This window comes from Solea solea, chromosome 14, assembly GCF_958295425.1.
Source record: "Solea solea chromosome 14, fSolSol10.1, whole genome shotgun sequence".
Lineage (NCBI taxonomy): Eukaryota > Metazoa > Chordata > Actinopteri > Pleuronectiformes > Soleidae > Solea > Solea solea.
In genome coordinates, this window is record NC_081147.1 from 18,469,319 (window position 1) to 18,493,383 (window position 24,065).

General features: G+C 40.6%; 3 protein-coding genes across 7 annotated transcripts; 1 reads left to right on the top strand and 2 right to left on the bottom strand.

The window, feature by feature from the left end:
• Window positions 1-661: 661 nt before the first annotated feature.
• ganabb (glucosidase II alpha subunit b) lies at window positions 662-13,254 on the bottom strand. Of its 4 annotated transcripts, none has more exons than XM_058649212.1 (25): window positions 13,111-13,254; window positions 11,584-11,685; window positions 11,386-11,494; window positions 10,912-11,039; window positions 10,147-10,326; window positions 9,920-9,985; window positions 8,217-8,274; window positions 8,050-8,131; window positions 7,864-7,960; window positions 7,559-7,739; window positions 7,297-7,450; window positions 6,729-6,964; window positions 6,181-6,307; window positions 5,937-6,016; window positions 5,568-5,708; window positions 5,219-5,315; window positions 4,843-4,944; window positions 4,269-4,512; window positions 3,696-3,760; window positions 3,417-3,493; window positions 3,183-3,257; window positions 2,923-3,036; window positions 2,707-2,816; window positions 2,397-2,497; window positions 662-2,044 (listed from the first exon to the last, which is right to left on the bottom strand). In XM_058649212.1, exons 1-25 carry the CDS (start codon window positions 13,128-13,130, stop codon window positions 1,935-1,937), a joined length of 2,856 nt encoding a protein of 951 aa, XP_058505195.1. In that variant the 5' UTR covers window positions 13,131-13,254; the 3' UTR covers window positions 662-1,934. The 4 variants fall into 4 exon arrangements, with proteins under 4 accessions (XP_058505195.1, XP_058505197.1, XP_058505198.1 ...); XM_058649214.1 differs by lacking the exon at window positions 13,111-13,254 and adding an exon at window positions 13,022-13,107; XM_058649215.1 differs by lacking the exon at window positions 13,111-13,254 and adding an exon at window positions 12,782-12,801.
• An 848-nt stretch (window positions 13,255-14,102) lies between these two features.
• On the bottom strand, window positions 14,103-20,450 carry ints5 (integrator complex subunit 5). Its single transcript, XM_058649211.1, has 5 exons — window positions 20,334-20,450; window positions 18,790-19,032; window positions 17,692-17,944; window positions 15,531-17,504; window positions 14,103-15,267 (listed from the first exon to the last, which is right to left on the bottom strand). The coding sequence occupies exons 2-5, from the start codon at window positions 18,864-18,866 to the stop codon at window positions 14,551-14,553; spliced, it is 3,021 nt and encodes a 1,006-aa protein (XP_058505194.1). The 5' UTR covers window positions 18,867-19,032; window positions 20,334-20,450; the 3' UTR covers window positions 14,103-14,550.
• On the top strand, window positions 19,870-23,709 carry LOC131472253 (phospholipase A and acyltransferase 3-like). 2 transcript variants are annotated; one of them, XM_058649217.1, is made up of 6 exons: window positions 19,870-20,091; window positions 20,317-20,355; window positions 21,669-21,740; window positions 21,923-22,031; window positions 22,227-22,495; window positions 22,662-23,709. In XM_058649217.1, exons 3-6 carry the CDS (start codon window positions 21,726-21,728, stop codon window positions 22,788-22,790), a joined length of 522 nt encoding a protein of 173 aa, XP_058505200.1. In that variant the 5' UTR covers window positions 19,870-20,091; window positions 20,317-20,355; window positions 21,669-21,725; the 3' UTR covers window positions 22,791-23,709. The 2 variants fall into 2 exon arrangements, with proteins under 2 accessions (XP_058505200.1, XP_058505201.1); XM_058649218.1 differs by lacking the exon at window positions 20,317-20,355.
• The last annotated feature ends 356 nt before the right edge of the window (window positions 23,710-24,065 follow it).

The window sequence follows — 24,065 nt, forward strand, 5'->3', positions numbered from 1 at the left end:
CGCTACAGTGATGGCACCATTGCCTGCAGTCATTGTGACAAATACAACCATGGAGGCTGTGTTCATGGCTGTGGTGCCTCCTGCAACTGTGGCAACTACAGCAACTGTATCAACCAAGGCTCTGGCAACTGCAGATTCAGAGACTGTGGGGCCCACAACTATGGCTCCGGCGACTACGGCACCCCAAGTTGCTTCAGCATCTGCAGCAGCCTCGACATCTACAGCGACATTGACGGCCCCAGCAACAGGCCATCACATTTACACAGCACCAAATACATTGGCGGCAAGGCGCAAAACATGTCATTTTTGTAACATAATGCTCCTTAAAAAGAACCTCAAAGAACACATACAAAGGGAACACTCAAAAATATTTGACGTAACAGGAAATCGTCAGCTAAAGTCAATATGTATTGATAAAGGGGACATTGTTATTTGTTGTACAGTGAATTAAAGTACAGTGATTTTGTAAACATCACCTACAGTGTGATAGATTATTTCAAACCTATTGAATGGAACATTTTCAACACACACACACACACACACCAATATTCATAATATTATCCAAACAAACGTCCAACTGGGTCTTAAGAAGCGACAGTGTATATCAACAAATGTAAAGGATTAGGTCACAATGAAATAATATTTAGCCAGAACTAGTGACTTAAATTCACATTTGGTCAACTTTATTTTCACTTTGTCTCATCTTTTAAAGTACATATGATATCTGTTCCTTCACTTCAGTATCCGCCAGTTCAAGCCATCACCAACAAGACTGTAGCAACACATTATATGAAATCTCTATAATGGACAGATCATTTGACTAGATGGGACAAACTGGAGTCTCTAAATAATCATTTGAATATTTACGAGTGCTCAGTGTGTATTTAGGTTTGATTTTCATGTAAATCAGAAGGTTATAAACTGATACTTGCAAGAGACATACATTTTAAGGATTAGAATTCCAACATCAAAAAAACACATGAAAATCTATACAATGTTTAAGTTTTTACTCTTCAAGTGCATTAAAATATTCTAGTGAACAAGAAAAAGCTACAAAAAAAATGGTGTGATCCACACAATCAGTGGTTCAGTTCTCTGCAACAATTCCCACTGCCACACCTGAAATTCCCCACAGTGCAGCAGCTGAATGACCTGATCAAGTAAAGAGATGATGACAAGTGATTTCCATGCACACAAAATGTTCATTGAGGAATTCAGGGAGAGGCTAAACAATGAATGAAGTGGTCGGAATTGGTCAGAAGGTAAGGTTTTTTTGTTTTGTTTTTTAAACTTATATTATTCAGAACATTTAAGGGGAAAAAACACTGCTTGTGTAGAGCCATAAGAAAGACTGTTGGTGTTCAAGCCCCATAATTTAAAAAAGCAAAGTGGAATGAATGTATGAGCAGTATCAATTCAAAAACAAATCAAGGGAATCACCAGCAGGTGGAGCAAGTGTGTCAACCTTTATAGTTTAAATGGCAAATAATCCCTGCCACAGTGATTTTCATTCTGAGATTGACTGGATGGAAACATAATATAAAAGAGAAAAAGTGCTAGAATGTTTTCTTTCTTAACCCGAAATATTAATTACAAGGACCCAATTCTGGTTGCTCAGTTGTTATCATTCTGAAAAAATATCACAAACAAATTATCTATCTACTAGTAACCTTTTCTGTTAGGCATTATAGTCTGACAGAAAAGAAGGAAGAGGGACATGGCAAAAACGTTATAACCAACAGGTCTAAATCCGTGTGTGTGTGTATGTGTGTGTGTGTGTGTGTTTGTGTGTGTGTGTGTAGAAATGTTAACTGTGTTTGTCCTTGTTTTCCATGGTGGTTATCCTGTCGTCCATCTGTTGTTAACCTGGTATCGGTGCCTTCCCTCCCTCCCTCCTCTTCTTTTCAGTCAATTTCTCCTCTCCATCTCCGTCTTTATTTCAGAGTCACAGTCCAGTCTGCCCCTGCATTCATGCCGGGCTTGCGAAGCGTCAACACAGACATGGAGGAGTCAAAGTCGAATTCAAGCTGGCTCTCCTGACCATCTACAAACCAATAGAGACAGTCTTAGAGGAAAGCAGGCAGTTTTAAAGTGTCATGGGAAGTAAAGGCTTGTAAAGAAATCATGTATTCCAACACAAATTCATTAGAATTACCCTGTGAGAACTAACTAAATTTGTTTTTAAATCAAAATTGCAAATTGCAAATCACAAAGGCATCAAAGTTAATCGTTCATGTTTGTTCTGTGCCAATTTTATGCTGGTATATCATATGGTAACGCTGCTCCATCTTGTTTTAAATCTATAACAAAGTAAATATTATTCAGAAAATTGACAAAATTACAATTTTACTCAAAAATCATTCAGCCTTAAATAAAATTGTGTGTGCAACACTTACCAGCAGTTTTAAGGGTAACCTTGCTGGGCTTACTAGCTCCCAGTATTACAACACGTTCAATCCAGGATGGGGTAGTAAATTGGGCATCTGGAGCCAAGTCACTGTGGAACAAGCAGAAGCGTGGATTTAAGTGAAAGTAGAAATGTAAAGTAACACCTGTATGGCAGACTGAAAACAGTCGAGATTCTTTATGGTCATACACTTGATGACAAAGTAACATCATTACCAGCAATGTAATTTAGTCCCAGTGCTAACTTAACTTAGTACAATAAGAAATTTACTTGATACTTGAGGAGTATGTATGACTCACACAGAAGAGAGAATGTTGCTGACAAACGACAGCCTCCTGTGGACGAATTCCTTCTTTTCATAGTTGAATGTGTGGCCGTCGTCTATGTAGAGCTCACCTTCGGCAGTTCTCTGTTGGACAAAAGGTCAAAAGGTCAAGGATGACATTTACCTGCTAAGAATGTGGCATGTCACAAAAGCAGGAGCCGACAGCTGTGTGTGTACACGTTTGAGTTACCTGGGGATTAAGAGCCACATATAGAGTATAGGGATCATGCTCCATGCAGGTGGAGGACCTGCGGACTCTAAGCTTCCTGGGAATAATGGAGCCACCACGCTGGAAAACAGGGATCTGACAAAAGATACACAGCTTCATATTAAAACCTGAACTTATTTAGAATGTAAAAAAAATTGTTCAGTATGAATTATCACCAAATGATATCACTCAGATGAAGTGTTGAGTAAAAGGACTATACAGTGTATCTGTGAGCAACGTACAGTATTCATGGTGACAGGAATGTAAAGGTTCTGGGCCCCGTTGTGCTTCTGGAAGGTGTTGACATCAAACCAGACCTAATGAGGGGGAAAAAAAAAAGGATCAAAACAACATATGACTATTTGACACTATTTAGTACTAATCAATATGCTCATATGATAATAACATCATGTCCTTCCATCAAGTTTATAGGTTCAGGCCAAAGAGAATGTTACTTTAAGAAAACCTCCTCTTACCTCGTTTTTACCAGGCAGGTAGGCGGTGACTCCCCGGGCTCCTTCCTCAGTAACTGGGTGCACTAACAAGTCTCTCCCTGTGAAACAGTTCAATAACTTCAGTGAGAACTAACAGTGTTTTCAACTGCGTTTGCAGTGCTGCTTCTCTTGTATCGCAACTGGTCTTACATACACCTACAAAAATATTACATATGTTTTTGCACCGCATAGCAAAGATTCTCAGGTGGATGTGATCAATAACAGGAGGAACGGAAGAAAACAATTTGTTTTGGGTCTTACCAATCAGAAACTCGTCATCAAGTGCGAAAGTAGCAGGATCCTGAGGATACTCCACCCACAGAGGTCTGCAACAGAGAAGAAGGAAAATTACATTTCCATCCTGTGGCCAACGAGACAAGATGGAATACTTTACACCTACGATATGTAATGTTAAGTTAATGCCCTTTGTGGTGAAGTCAAGCTAACCCCTCATTTTATGCTGTGTCTTGAAATATTATGTGAAGCTAAAATACAGGTCACAGGATGCATTATTTGATTTTTCTGTTTCCATTTGTAATGTGTAATTACATGCAACTATTAATACAGCTATACTTTATGAACTGTTCAGTCACATGTTGAGACACGAGATGTGCAGGGCGTCTAATCAATGACATGAATTATATCAATCAGCTTTTCAAGGTTTTTTTTTTTATTACATTTTGTTAATAAAAAAGTCAAATATTCTCTACTGAAGTATCAACACAACACAAGATCATTTAAATTCAATATATGCAAACAATGTTAATGGTTTTCCACTTCAGGCTACTATGCAGTAAAGAGACCAATACATAATCCTGCCCACTCTCTCCTCACCTCATGACAGGCTCTCCAGTGCGGTGTGTATGGTAGAACTGCAGGTACCAGTAGGGTAGTAGGGTGTAGCGTTGGCGCACAGCCTCACGGATCAATGCAGTGTTTTCAGGACCAAACAGCCAAGGCTCACGGCGAGGTGTGTCCAGGTGGGCATGGGCTCTGAAGAATGGCTGATACGCCCCTGTCTGGTACCAACGCACAAGCAACTCGCTGCTGGGCGTCTTGAAAAAGCCACCAACGTCAGCTACAGAGACAAAGAAGGGAACAAGTTGGTCAGATCTGGGCATCAAAATTTTAACTTGAAGAAACAAAACAAAAATGTGTTGAGATTTTAGCTGGAACAGATAAGGGAAATTGTGTGATTTAATACAGGTGCAGTGAAACAAAATAACCTCTCCAATCACAAATTTCCCACTCTGAACAATACAAATGTAAACCTGTACAATAATAAAAAAATATAGACAAATACTTTTGATGGGTACTTAAATATAAGGGCAGCAACATAAATAATGATGACTATGAAATTCTATGTCTATATTATAAGATCCGACAAAGTTTTTGATTAAAAACTCACCACCACAGAAAGAGATTCCAACCAAACCCAGACTCAGACACATGGGGATAGAGATCTTCAGATGGTCCCACTCAGCTGCGTTGTCTCCTGTCCACACAGCACCTACAGACAATAAAAAGACATGATCAAAACTTTACCCTACAATAGCCTCCATCAAGAAAATAATCAATATAATTTCTTTTTAATGGCAACATTCAATTTCAGCTTTTAAATATGAAGGTAAATGATGATTTCAAATGTATAAACAAATTAAATGACCTATGTCCCAAATTCAATGTACAGCAAAAGTTAATTATTATTTAAGTGTTTCCAGGATAAGAGAAAAATAAAATATGGTTATGTGTAGAATTAAAAGTAAAATTAGTGAAGGACTCACCATAGCGCTGTGACCCTGCAAAGAAGGCTCTGGTCAGGACAAACGGCCGCTCAACCCCTCCGGATCGCTGGATCTGACCTTCCGCTGTGGCCATTTGCTGCAGGTTGTACAAATGAGCGGATTATAGTGGCTATTTTGGGGACTGACTTGAGAAACATCCAATTTTTAAGGCTTGACGTCTCTTTGGAAAAATATACAGATTTATTTATTTTCCCATTGCAGGAAAATGGTAACAAAAATGTCATTTGTCTGAGGATTCTTATTCATCCAGGTCATTCTTCTCTAAAATTCACCAAATCACTATTCTGATTTTGTTATGCACGATAAGCTATAAAGGGTGTGCACTCACCACATAGAAGCCATAGAGGTTGTGCACATCTCGGTGTTCCCAGTCTCCATGTGTTGCATCCTTGTGCATAGTGACCTCAGGCCCATTGAAGACCGATGGTTCATTCATATCATTCCATGTGTAAAGGTTCTCCATAGAGCCCTGGAAAGAGGACAGACTTTGTTAATGTCTCAAAGCCTGACTAGATTGTGGGGTAAGACAGTGGCCAATGGCAGAACATTTGAAATATGGCAATGCCACTGAGTGTTGCAGAGAAAAAGCCATTGATACTTATTTGAACAAAGATTTTAAAAGCAGGTGTGGTGTCATGTTTATAAGAGTGTCTGTTTATTACTACAGAAAAGTCTTTAAGGTGGTCTTCACACTGACCTCATACTGATCATAGGCAAACATGCTGGCCCACCAGGACCTCATGTCTGCACGGGTGAAGTCTGGATAACCGGCACTACCTAAAAAACATCACATATTCCCAAGAGAAAGTAGTGACAGGGAGGACAGATATATATCAGTTGTAATGTAATGTTACTCAAACGATATAGAATTTTTTTTTGATATTTGTACATCATTAGTCATGCACTTTCTAGTGAATGATGTAAAGTGGTCCGTCTCTTACCAGGCCAGCACCAGCCCTCATAGTCCCCACCATCTTTATTCTTGATATAGTAACCCCGAGAACGGATTTCATTATGGATCTTGTAGCTGCTGTCTACTTTGATATGAGGGTCCACAATGGCCACCATCTATTAGGAAAGAAATATTTTTGAACAGGAAATTCAGAGGAGAGTCTTGACAGACTAAGAAATTTAACATGGGAGGTTAACACTAGTAAGGTTTCCATCCAAATTAAGCACATATTTTAACTGCTGTAAAGAGACTATTGGAAGTTGGATCACCATTCATTCTAGCACTAAAGGTGAGAAATGTTGGGGATTCTTATCAATCCATACAGTACAGAAGTAAGGATGCTTCAGTCAGGTGATTTCTAAAACATCCTGCTACTCATTTGCATCATCTACTTTTTTACTAAATATGCAATAATTCTAAAATTGAATGCAACATTTGAAAACTTTTTCAAAATGTCTGGGTTTCCAAAATCTAAAATGCCCACCCACCTAATGAGTGATGGTACAGTGGCGCTCAATTATTTATCATGATGTGTACCTTGCGTTTCTTGTCCACGAGACCCTGCAGCATTTCCTTTGGTGTCGCAAACTTGTGCGGATCCCAGGTGAAGTAGCGCTTCCCATCCGTGTGCTCAATATCAAGCCAGATGAAGTCATAGGGGATGTCGTGCTCATCAAAGCCCATATCGACCGCTTTCACATCTTCTTGGTCATTATAGTTCCAGCGGCACTGGTGGTAAGCCAGGGAAGACAGGGGAGGAAAAGACTGGGTGCCTAAGGTATGACAGAGGAATAGATAGAATAAATGCCTCAACATAGAATTTGTTAGTACATTTAAATCTGTTCATTATTTACACATATGATTTGAAAAGTGAAGGTTTAAAAATAATGAATCAATTGTAAATCATCTTTTCCACTTGTTACAGTCAAGTCATTGATTTATTTTCAAAATAAGTCAAACTATTTTTGATATTACACATTAATATAAATTATTATTAGGGAGCACAAACATATTTGCAATTTCTGGGTGATGGCAGAGATTACTAGGACTATTACCTTTGTCTAAAATGACTTATGTAAATAGCAGTAATGTCATAATTTCCTACCTGTAAGGGAGGCGTACTGAGAGAAAACATCTTTGGCTGTTGGTCCAAGCATAATGAAGACGTCGATGATGCCACTTTCAGATATCCAACGCACATCCGTCTGTGGTGTCTCACTGGAGCCCTGAACATAATCCAGCATTTTCCCAAACACGGTCTGTGGAGAGACAAAGCAGATAAATTCAAGTTCCTGCAGTCAAAAGTTCCTCATCTCCTAAAGAAGGACCCTGGCTATGTTAAAATATGTGCAGTGGATAAGAAATACCTTTCCAGCTGTGTTGGAGCTGATGTCCACCCAGGTTTCAGCAGCATTGAGCCAGAAGATGCCAGTGGTCCGCTGGGCGTTGTGGGCCAACATAACAGGAACAGCCCCATACAGTGCCATGGGATTATACAGCTCATACTGGAACACATCCAGGTTGTAGAGCCGATATGGATCTCCATTACTGGAACACACACACACATACAGGCTTGATCCAGGGCAGTGCACACTACATGTATGTACCAACCAATGTGGGGGAAAACTCAACTTCAATTCTCTTTGTAATATGACATGTTGTTGCTACTCACTCTGTTGTTTTGAGCCTGAGGGTGTCTGCATGTTCTGGGATGCCATATACATGCTCCACCCCTGGCAGTGAAAAGTCTAAACTTACAGCAGATGGGCCTGTAGGGTGAGAACAGCCAATATTCAGATCGAGAAGACAAAGAATTAAATTGCTCTTAAAATACTTTAACACACATGCACAGACTTACCATTAGGTTTGCTGTCTGAGTGTGATTTAAAGGTTTCCTCCCACATCCCATCATCTACTTTCTCGTCTTCTTCTTTTGCCACCTGACACAAAAACAGGAATATCAGTAATAAGATAAGTACAAACTTGTGTCTTCAAAATAATGAGTGGAAGAGGAAGAAGCTGTACCTCAGCTTGGTTAGTTGGATCAGCCTCTTCTTTATTCTCAGCTTCCGGCTCAGCTTGACTGCTCCATGGCACAGAGAATAGAGGCAGAGGCAAGGAAGGGACACAGGAAAAAGAAATGAGCATCACTCCCAACAACAGTACAAAAAAAAAAAATCAACTTTTTGTGAAAATAAACTGACGAGAGTATGATTTAATTATGATAGAAAAGGACACAAAAAGAGGGAGGTTGAAGTCTGCCCCCTGACTTGACATTCACAACTAACAAGTACTCTGACAAGGTCTTGATTGACTAAACTTTAATGATAAAGGGACTGAGCAATTCCCTACCTTGTGGCTATTATGACTTAGGCCTCGTGAGACAGAAGCTCTGAAGGCAGCATGTAACTGCTTTAAGGCTCTTTAAATAAAGAACCAACTGATGCCCAGAAGACCCAACATATACCAAGGTGTATTCCAGGCCATGGTGTAGCACCAAGGACCCTTCACACAAGCCTTGAACTGCAAATGTTTTTGAAGCTTTAGCAACACACATGCAAGAGTCAGTGACAAAGGCTTGTTTTTTTGTTTTACAATTTCTTACAGCTCAAAAGGAAGGAAGCAGGCTACATCATGGTGAAATGTTCCCTGGTAAAGAAAATTCTTAAATTCTGGAAATTGCAGAAACATAACCACAAAGACAGAGATGTTGCTGATGGGTTTGGGAAGTGGATAACAATGCCCTAAAGGCTAGGGCTGAACAAATTAGGAAAATATTAACTTGCAATTTTTCAGATATATTGCCATTATATTTGGAATACAAATGTTTAGGTCAAGTAATATTTACTGTGTTATAGATTTAAAACAATATACCATAAGAATACTAACCAATACACTCTAATGCTTGGACGAGAACTTATTTGGCTGTAACATTAACATACTGCATTTTTAAAATTGGCATAAAATAGGGAACAATAAAGTTTTGCAGTAAAGAATTTGCAGTCGCCGCCGTTTGCCAACTGCGTAGTATGAAAATGTTATTTCCATTTAAAACCTATTACTTGTTCAGCCCTAGTAAATGCATTAAGTATCTGTGTGTGAAAGCAGAAATCCATCTGTGCTCTAAAACCTGTACTCAGGACTAGCATGGTTTGACTACTTCTACGGTTAGCACTCTTCATTAACTGAACAAGCACAGCTTAAGATATCAGTCAACATAACTAATAACGAGTGAAACTGGGTCAGTCATGCAGTTTCAGTGTTAGAATCAGTTTATAAGACGAGCTGCCTCAGTGACACAATAGGTGTGTGTGTGATTTAGTAATAGTAGAGATGTGTATAGTAAAATCATTACAAAGCCTAAAGCAGAGCCTGCAGGGACATATTGCATTGAATATGGTTTTTTTGATGATCAGGATGATTTTTTTCTTTGTTTCATGAAATAAATAGAAAACATAATCAGCATATTTAATGTCTGTCACTGTTTACATGATCCATCAAAATTTCCAGGACAGTAACAGTCAGGGATAGTCTAATCCCTTAATTCTGGATCAAATCAAACACCGCCATTCACACTCTCAGCCACACCCCTCTGTTTCACTCTCACTCACATTTATTTGAGGATAAATACAGTACTTGGTGTGATGGGAGTCCCTAAATTTTATGTCACTACTGGCAGCATTGAAACAGGAACAGAATACACACTTACAAATCTTAATGGACTTTACCTAGAGAATACCCTCTTGATATTATCCCACACACTAGCCACTGTGCTAGTTACTTTATAGGAGAAACTAGGATGATAGGGAGAAGAGGACAGAACAACGAGTCAGAGACAGTACTCAAAAACAAACCATTTCATGGGAACAAAAATATAAATCATCCACTAAGTGAGACCATGGATTAAAAGAGAGCTCTCGCATTTGTGAAGGTGTGTGTATGGGTGGTTTCTCACGTGTCCTTGCGCATCCTCAGGTGCTCAAAAGCTAGCAAGCCACGCGAGTTCAGTGACATCAGCACTTCACGTCCTTCCATGATGTCCAGTCGGAAGGGACGGGCGCTAACAATAACCCTCTGAGACTCTGCCCCCAGGGACAGCACCACCCCATTCTCATCCTGAGACAACAGAGACAGGCTGAGGCAGAGAGAGGAGGTAGAGAGGACATGAGAATCAAGGTGGAATTCTCTTTTTTTGGAGGAGTGAGAACAAAAACCACAATTAGTCAATTATTAACTTTAAAGTTATGTATGCTGTCATCAACCCAACTAAAGTTCCAGGTTTGAAGTCTGAAGTGAAATGGAAAGATTAAACCAAAAACAATTATCTGAAAATGATAGCTCTTTTTCAAGTGGCAAAAGGCAAAATATAGCTTTATAAAAAATATAGGGGGTGGAGTGGCTCAGTGGTTAAGACCGGTACCCTGTGTGCAAATGACATCATGGTCGCAAGTTCGACTCCAACCCTGGCTGATTGTACTCCATTCCATTGTAAGTCGCTTTGGATAAAAGCGTCTGCGAAATGACATGTAATGTTATAATAGAAATACTAGAATACTATATATGACAATATGTGATGTACAATAAAGACAGTATAAATTTTCCTCAGTGTAGTATGTGTACAAGCTGAGAGATTGCTCATCAAGTCTTATTCAGACCGCCACTTTCAAAACCTCCACTCACTCACCCACCCACATCACAGTAACTCTGGTGGGAGACTTACGGCTCAGTAGGTGGCTCCCTGATGAGCACGTCTGGGACCTCATAGCGAGGCTTTAGTGGCTTCAGCTCATTAATCTTCACCCTTGTGATGTTTCCCTGGAGACGGTAGAGCTCAAGCAGTAGACGCACCTGAGAACCAAAAACAGAAAGAAGTGGAAAGGGAGACAAAAGATGAGAAAAGGGGGAGGAAAGGGGGGAGACATCCGGGAGAACCAAAGGAAGGTGCATGTGAATTACATTTTTTCTTATAACCCCTAATCAGAAATCGGCAAATAGATTCAAAGTTTATTACACTTATTTTGCATTAGTCTTGATTCTAAAAGGTGGGGGTGAAGGAGGAGATGAGAGAATGAGACTGAAGAGACAAGAAAGAATATGGCACACTGGGTAGTTGTGGAAGTTTTCTAGTTCCAGTAGGTCTGATCCCAATGAGACCGAACTGTACCGATATAACTTGCCCTTAAGCGTGACTAACCTTGTTGTTGTCATTGATGAGTTGCAGGGTGAGTCTAGTGTTGGTCAGCTCCATGGTCTCCAGAAGGGCTCGATATGGAGACTCAGCGGGCTTCAAGGCTCGCTGACGCCTATTTCAATTTTAAGACAAACATTTTTTATTTGGAAATATTGACTTTAAGAAGTTCAAGTATTATGGTTTCCCTCATCTTGCACTCACTTGCAGAAGGCACTCTGATCACAGGTCTTAAAGTTGCCCCTGTCCACAGCCCACGACCCACTGAGGCACACAGCCAGCCACAGTATGAAGGCAGATGCCATCCTACAAAGGGAATGAAGCAAACAATTTCAACCAGTGTTTTCATATTGGGAATCACTTTCTAATGATGATAAAACACTGTGATCCAATTTACAATGGAAAGTTTTTGTGCACAGTACAACTATTACTAACTTTTTCACAATCATTTTCTACAGTTAATATTACTTGAAAATAGCAAAACCAACAATGTACTCAAAGACTTAAGGTACACCTGTTCAAGTATACGTTCTCACAATAATCTTGTCAGCCAATCACATAGCATAAATGCATAAAAAACATACAGACATTGTCAGTACAACTTGCTGAACTCCAAAATTCACTTGCTACAACCAAGCAGGGCTAGGCGATGTGAACAGAAACTTCATATCGGCATATTTTGGCTGAAAAGCAATATACTCAATTTACAAAAAGGACCACACAGTCCTACAACCAGTTTCACTCCTGCCACTTAAGGTTATTAATAATATAATATTATTAATAATAACAATAAATTATTGCCTGTGACCATAAATTGCAAGAAGAGCATTTTTTTATAATTAAAGCAGCCATTTCCAATTGATATTTTCAATAAATCTGTCACCATATTATTGTTGGCATGCAATGTAAAACAACTAAAACCCTTTTTTGACGAACTAAACATATTTGGGATGACTGGCATAAATTACCTCTAGTCAAACTACTCACCTCTCCAATTCAATGTTTCACAATCACATTTGGTTGAGTAATGTCGTTGTCTAACTACATTATATAGATAAGACAGGAGCTATACACACAAACGCACAGTGAGACATTGATTTCGCTCTCACTCGCTCAGTACGTGGGCAAACACATGTTAAAGGAAAGAGGACAGTAAACCACTTCCCGTTTCCTCACACAGCTGCAACTACATTATGTCAATTTTAAACAATCGAAAAAAGACTCGTGCTTCCCTTAAATAACACAGGAAGAGACTTAAGACTGCTCTGTCAAAGTCCGGCGATGTAATGTGCTTAGACATGAAGCCAAGCGACGGAATTAGCTAACGCATCTGCTAATCCTAGCTAGCTCGCAGGCTAAAGACGTTCTGGGGAAATTACAAGAAAACGACACTGACACAAACCTGGCAGCAGTAGTGTGTATTCGTTTATCTGTGCGTGTACTAACACGTGTCTGACAGCGACGTTTGTTACATGTCCACCTTTAGGAGACTTTTAAGACAACGTGCTAACAGGCTGCTTGCTGCCTGTCAAGCCGCTAAGTCAACTGAAGGGGAGCTCGTCTTTTGCTATATGTTTCCGTCATGGCGACCGTCAAACCCCCCGAAATGTTACATTTTCCTTCATATGTGTTGAGTATTCACCCAGAGTGACAGTAGCCGGCTTCCCCACCACTGCAAACGAGTCAGATAGACGACATTCGAGATGAAAGAACGGATGTGCTTTGTCTTACCTCTCTGTGAAGGAGGCCATATTGATTATGCTCCCGCTTGACTCCGCCCATTTCAGTCTGCGCCAAAGATCGTTAAAAAGTAAGAGCCGCCACAACACACCAAATATAATGAAGTTATTAAAAACTTAACTAGACTTTCCCATAAATCCCATATATATATACATATATATACTTTTATTCGACTGTTAATAAAGATTATATGTGAACTACGTATGAATGGATTACACGTCATCTTCAGGCTCCAGTCAGTGTGCACCATTTGTCCCGGATTTCCACGTCTGACCAATCCTACATTCAGGCAGCGAAAGCACGAGTGCACTGCATCGTATTCCACGTCATCCAAACCGTTTAAGTACAAAAGCCAACATTTAAAATGGTCTTTTACAACGACATCTGCACAATCCAGGATCCTTTTTTTTTTTTTATTAATCGAAACCGTTTCAAGATTAAACTCACCCATCACCAGTATATTCCTTTAGAATTATGTATGTATATATTTAAATCATTAAAGTAACATAATCTAGTGCATATTCAAGCATTGTCAACAATATTGAGAATGCCTGTATTCATTGCATATTTTTAATATATTATATTAAAATCACAATTTAGAGCCACATAATATAGCAAATATTCATACTTTAAATGCTAAACTTAGTTGCTCTCAAATCCTTCAGATGACCCGTTCATCCAGTTTCACATGAATATTTGTTGTAGTGCCATAAAGTACATCTTGTACCTTCCTTTTGTATGCTTGTATACACAGGGAGGGACAAAAATCTTGTGTCTTATTCATATGTTTATTTTATATTTTCAATCTGTGGCTGCCAGTCCAAGTCACATTCCCTGGATGTTTCTTATGTTCTAGACTTTTAAGCCTTAAAGTTGAGAAGAAAACATTTGTGGATTATCTGATCCATGACTGACTATGGCTATAATAACATCGCCATCAACATCCTCTCCTACTGTAAGAACGATGCTCAGTTTGTGGCAAATTTAATGAACAAATGAGGATTTATTCTGTGAAGTGGTGGCACATGAAACAAGAGATGCAGATAATGACTACAGCCATAACTGTAGAACATGAGGAATCTGAAGATGATACAGAAATGTCTATAAGTGACAAATTGTATGTTCCAACCAAATAAACATAAAAAGGCTCTCCTCTGTGGATGGCATTTTGTATTAGCACAATGTACAATACATGTGACATATCTCCCACCCCGTTGTTTTTCCTCACAATAACTTGTTAGAAAAGTTGAAAAATATGATACAAAATGTACACACACACGCAAACTGATGCATGTAACTTGTATGAAACTGAAATACAGTGATAGCAACTTTGCAGTCCGCTCTTGGAGTAATCTAGCAGTACCATATCTATTTTACTGCATCCATTTGTTTCCAGTGGTCCACTCTTCCCAATCTGCTCCTTACTACCTTCTAGAGCTGGAACCGCCAACACAGATGTCCTAATCTGTCAATGTTTTTATGTAAGACGCTGTGAATTGGCACCACGTATCTTGCCACGTCACCATCCCGTGAGAAATCCCGGCAGAATAGGCCCTTCTCTGAGCTGAAGACAAACTTCTGGGGCATCGGTCCATTGCCCCTAACATACTCCCATACAGCCAGGAGTAGTAGGCGCACCTCAAAGGGAGTGAGGTGGGGAAAGGCTTCATGGACATTGGCCAGCACAGGAGGCAGGAGCTGGCCTTCTCCCATGCAGGACACCAGGAGGCATGAGGCCTGGAGGTGCCATGGGGAGTCTGTGGATGAAATCTCACGGGACCCTTCCCAGTGGGCCAGAAGAGTAGCCAGGAGGCCTCTGAGCACAGCTGAGCAGTAGCAGAGAGCCGGGCGTCCAGCTGCCACCACCTGAAGTAGAGGAAATATCACCGGATGGGCTTCAAAGCAGCGTCGAATGTGGATGTCTCGCTCCACTGTGGTGCGGGCGTGCTCCTCTGGGGGCCAAGACAACTCCCCATTGGCCACATCGGGGCAGACACTTTCTACAAGGGTGATTGCAACAACCTTGGCTGCCTCAGCATTGATGGGTGATGGCTCATCAGGGTCAGAAGGTCGTGAGCCGTTGATGGAGCCACTGAGACCAGAGGAACTGCAACACTGGACTACGACAACAATCAGAGTCTGGATGTTCTACAGAAAAAAGAAACAAAAAAACAATGAGGACTTAATTCATGGATTATGGCCTTCTGCTGCCAAGAACCAGTGAAATAATAATTAAAGTATACAAATGTATATATATGAAATTTTTTCAAAAAGACAGAAAAGAAAAGCTTGTGCATTCTAGAAATGTGACTTCCCCTTCTGGTATACTATGGAGAAAACAGATATATTTTTTCTAAACTACACTTTGCTTCAAACTCTTTTATCTTCAGTATACAAAGTGTCCATCTCACCTGGATGACCCCAGATGGGTCAGGCAGCTGTGTGGCAGTGCGGACCTTAAGCCCCTTCCCAATTACCCCTGCATGAAATACAGACCACACGCTGCCAGAAAAGTTGACAGTGGTGCCGAACCGACAGTTGATGTCCAGAAGGGAGGCTCCAACATCAGGGGACACAGAGGGAACAGGCAGGGGAGCACCTGACATGTCTGCAATCTGCCCTCCAAACAGGTCAGCATTTCCTTTATGAAGTGCTCCCTCAACCAGCTGCTGAAGCACTGCCTTGAGAGAAAGAGGGGAGTACGCAGCTAAACGAGACAGGAGCAAGACAGTATAGTTCACCGCTTCAGCTGCCTGTCCGCCATCTCTACCTCCTTTCGCCCCTTCTCCTCTTCTCCGAAGCGCCAGAAAGAAATGACTGACAGCAGCCCGGGAAAGCAGAAGCAAGTGTGCTGGGGAGGAGGTACGTGGGAGGGGGCTACAGGACAGAAGGCGCACTGTGGCATGAGATACAGCTGGGTCACCATGGAGAAGAAGTGGGCCAAAATCATGGAGGTGTCCTGAGACAGCTGAGCACACTTGGATGGCCATGGAGGACTGAGAGCCCACTGATCCTCTTCTCTCCTCATCCTGACTCTGGATGGCTACAGCCAGATTAAGCAGCAGCTGTCTCAACTGCCGAGGCCCCAGGATGTGCGTGTGGATCTGGGCCACACAGTGAGTTATAGCGGTAGGAATGAGTCCAGCCATGCATGAAGAGAGCGTGGTGTGAAGCTGCCAGGCCAGAGCCAGCTCCTCTAGGTTGCGAGCCTGCGTGAGTAACTGGCAGAGGGCCTCAGTGGCCACAGTCGGACCCCCATAGATGGACAGGAGACACAGAAGCTGATGTAGCCAGAGATGACGTTTTCTTTCCAGCCGCAGTGTCTCAGCACAGAGCTCACCCACATGAGACTGCAGCTCCTCCAAGAAGGGGATCACCCTCTGGCGCTGAGAGAGATGAGACTTATGGGGATTTCCTTCTCCATCTGAGCGGTTGAAGACCAATTTGTGGAGATGCAGAAGCAGCATTTGAAGGAGGCGGTCACATCCCTCTCTGACTCCTTCATGTGGGGAGGGTGTTGGGCCAGAAATGATGACTGATGCGGGAGTTGCAGTGTCGGCCAGAAAACGGAGGACCCGGGCACCTCCTGAGGGACTCTGACTAATGAGGTGAACAGCAAGACCCAGCATGTTATCCAGTTCCTCTCTGGGAAGGCCCTGCAGTAAGGCCTGCAGCTGGAGAAGGATAGGGGGGTGTAAGAGCTCTACAAGGTCTGCAGACACAGCTCCAAAGAGGTTGGGGGACATTGCAGCCAGCTGTAGCAGAAACGGTACTGCAGCTCGACGAAGCTGAGGGGAACTTTCCCACGAAGTGGAGGACGAAGTGGGTGAAAGAGGGCTGGATGGACTCAGGCTCTCCTGAAACATCCTGAGAAGTTCCTTCCTGATGCTGTCTGAGTGATGTGCTGCGAGGTGCCCAAGAATTCCCACCACAGAGCCAATTTTGGGCACTCTGTTGCCTTTATCCACTCCCATCACCATTATCCCTTGGTCCTTGGCACCATGAGAGCAGAAATCTTTGAGTCCACATGCCAAGACTCGGCTGATGATAGTACCAGGGAAGGCAGACCCAATGTGAGCCACCACCCAGTCAAAATGTGGGGAGTGTTGGACTGAGGTATCCAACAGTGCATCCACACAGGCATCTGGGCACCAGGCCAGCATCGCAGCCAGACACTGAGAGTAGGCCTCCATAAGGGATCGGGTGGCAGCACACGACAACCAGAGCTGGAGAAGCTCGTTGAGGCTGGAGGAGTGGGGGGCCACCCTGCGGCCAGCATGCTTGCTGCTCAGCTGGCCCAACAAGTCCACAGCCCAGGTAGACACCAGGGGGGCCCAGGCCCGGGGGTTGAGGCGGATGAACTCTAAAAGCACACCATGGACCTCCTACAGACAAAGAGAAAAATTATGACAATTATGTGAAGAAAGTCTTGAATATCATTCTATTTCTATGACTCTCTAGCCCTCAATCTATAAAATTGACTGTCATCCTTATTAACTTAACTATGTTTATTCATTTGCTCATTTCCAATGTAAACTTTGAGTTTTATAAGACTTCATGAGTATCTTCTACCTGTATGATGTCCTCCAGGTTGGCGCTGACCCCAGAGCTGGCATCCCCATCTGTCTCCAGGTTGTGCAGAAAAGCATTAACATGTTCATCATACACACTCCTTAGATGCTCCAGCACGGCACCGCGACAGGCTGGGACCGAGCGTAGCAGCCGCACAGCACAGCGAGCGTGTTCCCGGACACTGAGCTTTCGGCCCTGAACAGCATCAACGCCGCTGATAAAAGACTTGATCTCCTGAGAGAGTTCGTGTGTACTAGATGAGAGAGTGGAATGAGAAGAAATTATTTTAAAAGTCGGAAATCATCATCATCAGAAGGGAGGATTAATAAACATGTACAGTAAAATCATAAATATTTCCATTGTTGATTATCTTGTCAAATAATACTTTATTACTTTGAAACATGAGGATAAGTAGTTAAAAGAAACACACACAACCAACCACACAACCAAAAGTGGCATGTTGAAAAGCTATTTTTGTATTATATTTTCAGTCATGTGACTGCCCTGTGTATCAAATGGGGTTACAGGCAAAAAAAAACTGCTTGAGGAAGTTCGAGGGAGAGCCTGACTGTCTGTCTGATTGAGCTGAGAGAAACATCCATGAAAACACCCATCTTCATTTTTCACATTTCAAACTTTTTTTTACTATTATTATTATTTACATGAATTGAAATAATGTCATACTACATACTTCAACTTATTGGTTGGTTGAAATCAGGACTGATATATAATTCAATAACAATACACATTTTAAGGATATGTCAATGTAATTGTAATGTCAATGACACTTTCCGTGCAAAGACACTTTGAGAAACAACCCATGACTGCTCTATTTCTCTATTAAGTATATTTTCAGTCCATTTACTGGTTTCCTAATATAATAAATATAATATGAGTAAGTATTTAGATTTTGTTATTATTGTTTAATCGTGATAAAGGCTTTTGCCATAACGCCCTGCCCTAGCTGACTTCCTTGATCAGCTGGCTCAGCAGAACAATATAATAACATTCTAAGATTCTTCAGTTTATTTTTTAAAACGTAGGACAAACTATGTGGACTTTAGTAGGTGAAGTATGTCACGGTACTCCAGCACTCACCTCAGCGCGGTCTGCGTCGTATGAACTTGTGAGCCCTGCATCGCTTTCAGCGGGTTCCCGTCAAACACCGCAGACATCGCTTGGTCTTTGAACAGCAAATAGTCGCATCAAAACCTTCCCTCGACTTCGGCGTCAACAACTGTGTCAGTTCTTTGTTATTTCCTACAATTTCCAATTTCCAAATTCTGGACACAATCACAGGGAAGCGGCGCTCTAAAGCCGGAAGATGGCACTTGTTCGTCGCTGAGGAAAGGAAACAGAACACAAACAACAGGAGTCAGTAGTGACACCTAGTGGTAGAAACATGGAGCGTTTAGGCTGCCTTTTTATAGGACGATTAGGACGATACATTATATAATGAAAAAAAGAAAGAAAGAAAGATTTATTATTTTATTTATTGTTATGTAATTTATCGTTCTCCATAGTTTTTTTCCCATTACGTGTATACAGAGACTATAAGAATGTGCAATATAGTGTCTTATATCCTTTTTTTCAGCACAAACTATAATCTCATGACGTTATTTTTTTTCATTTTGACCAACCATATTAACTACGGAAGCATATTGCTGTTACAGTGGAATTTTTTTTTGGATCAGTATCACGTTATAACGTGATATTATATTGTATGAACGTGATAATTATATAATAAGCAATAATAAGCATTGTTCGTTGTTTAGTTTTTTTTCTTTTTATGCAGATGCAGTGCAGAGATGGGCTGCAGCAGATGGAAAGTGTATATAGAATTCCATTTATTTTCGTTTCATGTAATAATCATAATCCTTGAGGTCCCATGGTTGACCGGCAAAACCAGTCACCTTCAAAATAAAAGCGCGCGTTGTGCAGAACATTTCATGACATTACACTGTATTATGGTGATGTTATTGACAATTATTACTAATAAATATTAACAAAAAATATATCAAAGCATATTTGTTTGTTTTTTTACAACTGAGTGATGTAATACCATGTACAGTACAACAGTGAAGTTTACAGATCATTTTTAGATCATTTTTGTAGACGGTCCCTATAGAGATCAATGTAGTTTCTCCAGCTCTTTCTTCTGATGAAAACGAGGTTGTAGCTTGTTGTCGACATCACTATGATTCAAAATATTTGTTATCATCATGACTATAACTATTCCAACACTACGACTGTCGTTAGTAATATTGGTTATCATCAGTTGCATAGCGGTGATTTTATTGTGAATGTGTGACAGAGAGCAACAGTCAGCAGATTAAGGCGGTGCCGTGTCACCATCCTTATAACTCTTCGCTGCACTTCATTCCGAGATAGCGGTTGAAGGTAAGATCCAATCCGATCACAACATCACTGAACTGAGACGGTTTTAGTTTTGTGTGTTTACGAGGTTTTAGCTGAAGTAACACTGTGAGCACTGGTACAGACATGCTAATAAAACTAGCATGCTTTCTTTGTTGCGCACTGTTTGTTTAAAACTATAAAAATACCATTTCGTCTCGAATTGAATCTTATAATGTATATGTGCATGTTCTTTTTTAACGCTAATAGTGTCGTTTGTGTCTTACCTGAAGACAACGTCAAACACAGGTGAGGTTTTCCCAGCTTGTTTATTCAGACACTTTTAACACACATTTTAAAGATCAAAGTCAAATAAAGATGCGTTTGAGTTCCCTCTGCTACGTAGAGTTTTTCCATTTTATGTCACAAAAGGTGAAAATGCTTGTTTTGTTTATTTATTATTTATCTGTTTCTATGGAATCGCACATCCCGCTTGCCTGCAGCAACATTTCCTTTCTTTGTTTGGTTTCAGGTTTTGCTTTCATTTACTTTTGACAGGCCTAACCCAGGCTAAATATACACTTATACTCCACCCTTGTTTATTCTAAACGGACATTTAAGATGTAGATTTCATTGGAAACTATGATTCATTTTATTTTTTGTGTGCAAGTTATTTATAAGAAGGGACAATTCTTGTTTTTCTTTTTTTTCATAGCCTAGACAATAAAACTTATTTTGTACAGTTGGAAGATGTGACCTATATACACACACCCCCAGGATGTCCACATAAAGAGTTGTGTGTTATTCCCACTATGACAATTTACGAAAGGTGGCCATGTGGGCACTATGGTTTAAAATGTATGTATAAAAATAAATATGCTCTATGCTGATGCAGATTTCACTTGCTATACTTTCAGTTTAATCAGTAAGTGCCTTTGATTTCAGCTTTTACTTTCAGTTTCATCAGTAAGTGCCTTTGATTTCAGCTTTTACTTTCAGTGACTCATATGGATTGTTGTTGTTTATTTTTCATCTCAGAATGAGCATTTTTGACCACCAGGTTTCTCTATAGCCCACAGTGGATAAGCTAAACGTCTTTCCAGTTTTGATACTAACAAAAAGGCTGCATAACTTTTCTAACACACTTTGAAGAGAAGAGATAGGTGAGGGATATTCAGCTGCAACATGCAAGGAAATATTGCCACATTGTGCATTAAACCTAATGTATGTATGGTTTACTTTGTGTGACTTTATCTTACCTGGTCAAAATGAGAATCAGGGTTGGAATTTACCTATACTCTATTGTCCAGCCTTGTTTATTCTAAATTGATATTTAAGCTGTAGATCACCTTGGAAGCTATGACTTATTTCTTTTTTTGTGCAAGTGAAATATAAGAGGGGAAAAAGGTTTGTTTTGCTTATTTTTTTCTCCCTCTGCTGGCACAGGTTTCACTTGCCTTTACTTTCAGCATCTGTGTTGGTTTCAGGTTTTTCTTTCAGTGACTCAAGTCTTTGACATGACAAATAATTGAGCAAGAAAGCTAAATATAAACATCAGCAGCACAGAGTGAAAGTGAAACCTGCGTGCCATGATGTACTTACAATATGATTTGTTCTTTCAGGTGCTGCACGTGAACCACTGAACCAGTTTAAGGTTTCCAAACGAAGCAGATACTGGAATGGCACCAATTTTGGTTAGGAAAACATACAAAATTACACCCAAGTGTGTTGTTTGCTATTTTGGTGTATGTGATAGTAGTTATGTGTGTTTTATGTATTGTTATTTCAACTTGATTTATTAGACCACTGTTAGAACCTGATTATATCAAGAGCCCATTTGGTTCCAAACTGTTTTCTCTGTGTATCCTAATCCAAGTATGACACAGAACCACAACCTGGAGATTTAATAGAAATCTTCCGTGGGCTCTACCAGCACTGGGCTGTGTACATCGGAAAGGGCTACGTTATTCACTTGGCACCACCCTGTAAGTCCTACCTCACCACTGTCTGTTTCATGAGTCCTAAGCAGTCCCAATATAATATGGAACAAAAAGCACTTTGATCTAATAATCATCTGTGAACCACTTGGAAACAAAGGTCAAAATACAGTATATCACAACACTTAGTGAATACACCCTTTACAGATCATGTCTTCTGTCCTTATTCCCTTCTATTCACAGGTGAGGTTGCAGGAGCAGGTGCCAGCAGTTTTATGTCCGTCACCTGTGATAAGGCCATAGTGAAGAGAGAGCGGCTGTGGGATGTGGTGGGAACCGACAAATGGCAAATAAACAACATTCTCGATGACAAGCGTGAGCCCCGCCGAGCTCCTGTCATTGTGGAGGAGGCCAAGGCGCTGGTGGGCAGCGTGCAGCCATACAGCCTCCGTTGTCAGAACTGTGAGCACTTTGCCACTGAGCTGCGCTATGGCAAGGCAGAGTCCCGCCAGGTATTGTTAGTCAAGATATGATATATATATACATATCACAGCACACAGACAACATAATATTACCAAAGGAGGCAGCTATAGACCATCATCTACATTCAAGAAAACTCTTGCCATCATGTCTCATGTTCCTGCTCACTTACTGAAAGATGTGCTTTTGTCTCCGCAGGTTCGTGGTGCACAAAATATGCTCATAGCCGCTGGCACGGCAGCGGTCGTGGGTCTTGGAGCTGCAGCTTTCATACGACATCTGTCGGGACGCAGCAAACACACCGAGGAGGACTCGGACTCGGACTGATCAAAGTCTGGATTCACCTGTTTTGTTTTTGAAATTATTATTTTTTGGATAATATAATCACTTAAATGTGGGAATTATTATTGTAGATTAAATTGATTGAGCCCTCTGTATTTACATTGGGGGCAAGTTCTCATCATGTTTGTAATGGTCAAACTAAACACCTTTTGAGATAGATAGTTGCTTAATTCTACACACAGTGCCTTTAGCAGATCACCAGCAGCCCATCGATCTGAATCACATGCTGCGTGCACAGTTAATAGGCAAGTGAGTATTTTGAGCTTATTGTCAATTCTATGCTTGTTTTCCAACTCCAAGCTATATGAACTTGAAAGCTAATTGGATTTAAACATTATCAGGTGGTGTGTATTTGTGTGATGAGCCCGTGCCTGGAACACTAATGCACAAGGACTGGTATGGGCTGCTATCATTAAGGATGAACTAGATGTGCCTTGAAATTCCTAAACCTACTGCCAGTTTTTAGGAGATACTTCCTTGAAGCAATGGTACGGGAAAAAGTTTGTGTCATTTACGAAGGCCATGATTTTTATGCGAGACAACACAGTTTGGATTGACTGAGAGAACTGCATTTGCTCAGGAATACAACTTGCCTATTAATTGTGCATGCAGTGTATAACACTACCTATTTTGTATTTAGTATTTTAGTCATATTTATATGGAGAATGATCACACTATTTAACTATTAGGAAAAGCACTGACCTACACACTACTTCACACTAACTCCAATAACAAAGACTCCAAGGTCATAGGTTTTGGAAGGGAAATGCAACAAAATAACTGATGAAAATGTGATGAAATTGTCAGTACAAGAAAGCCATGTAACTACATGTCGTGTTACTTTGTTACCTCCTGACGCTTAACTGTTTGTATGTGGTTGGAATAAAATACTACGTCTGTGTAATCTTCTTTGCCAGAGAAGTCCATTTTTCATCTGTTTTCGTGTGACTGCTATGTAGGTGTATATATGTATATATATATATATACATACATATGTGTTTATATATATATATGTATATATATATATATATATATACACACATATTGACATATTATTAGACCTTTAAGGTATAACTAGTTTTAACTCCTGTATATACAGTTTATTTTCTCAACGTCGGGGTCAGGCCCCTCAAGGTTGTGCTACACAAATGTGTTTGAATGGAAAATACAGTAGTAGTTTTTATATAATGATTTGAATTAAGAAAATACATTTAACAATTTATACTTTTAGGTATTTAAAGCGGCTCATCAAGACTAAAC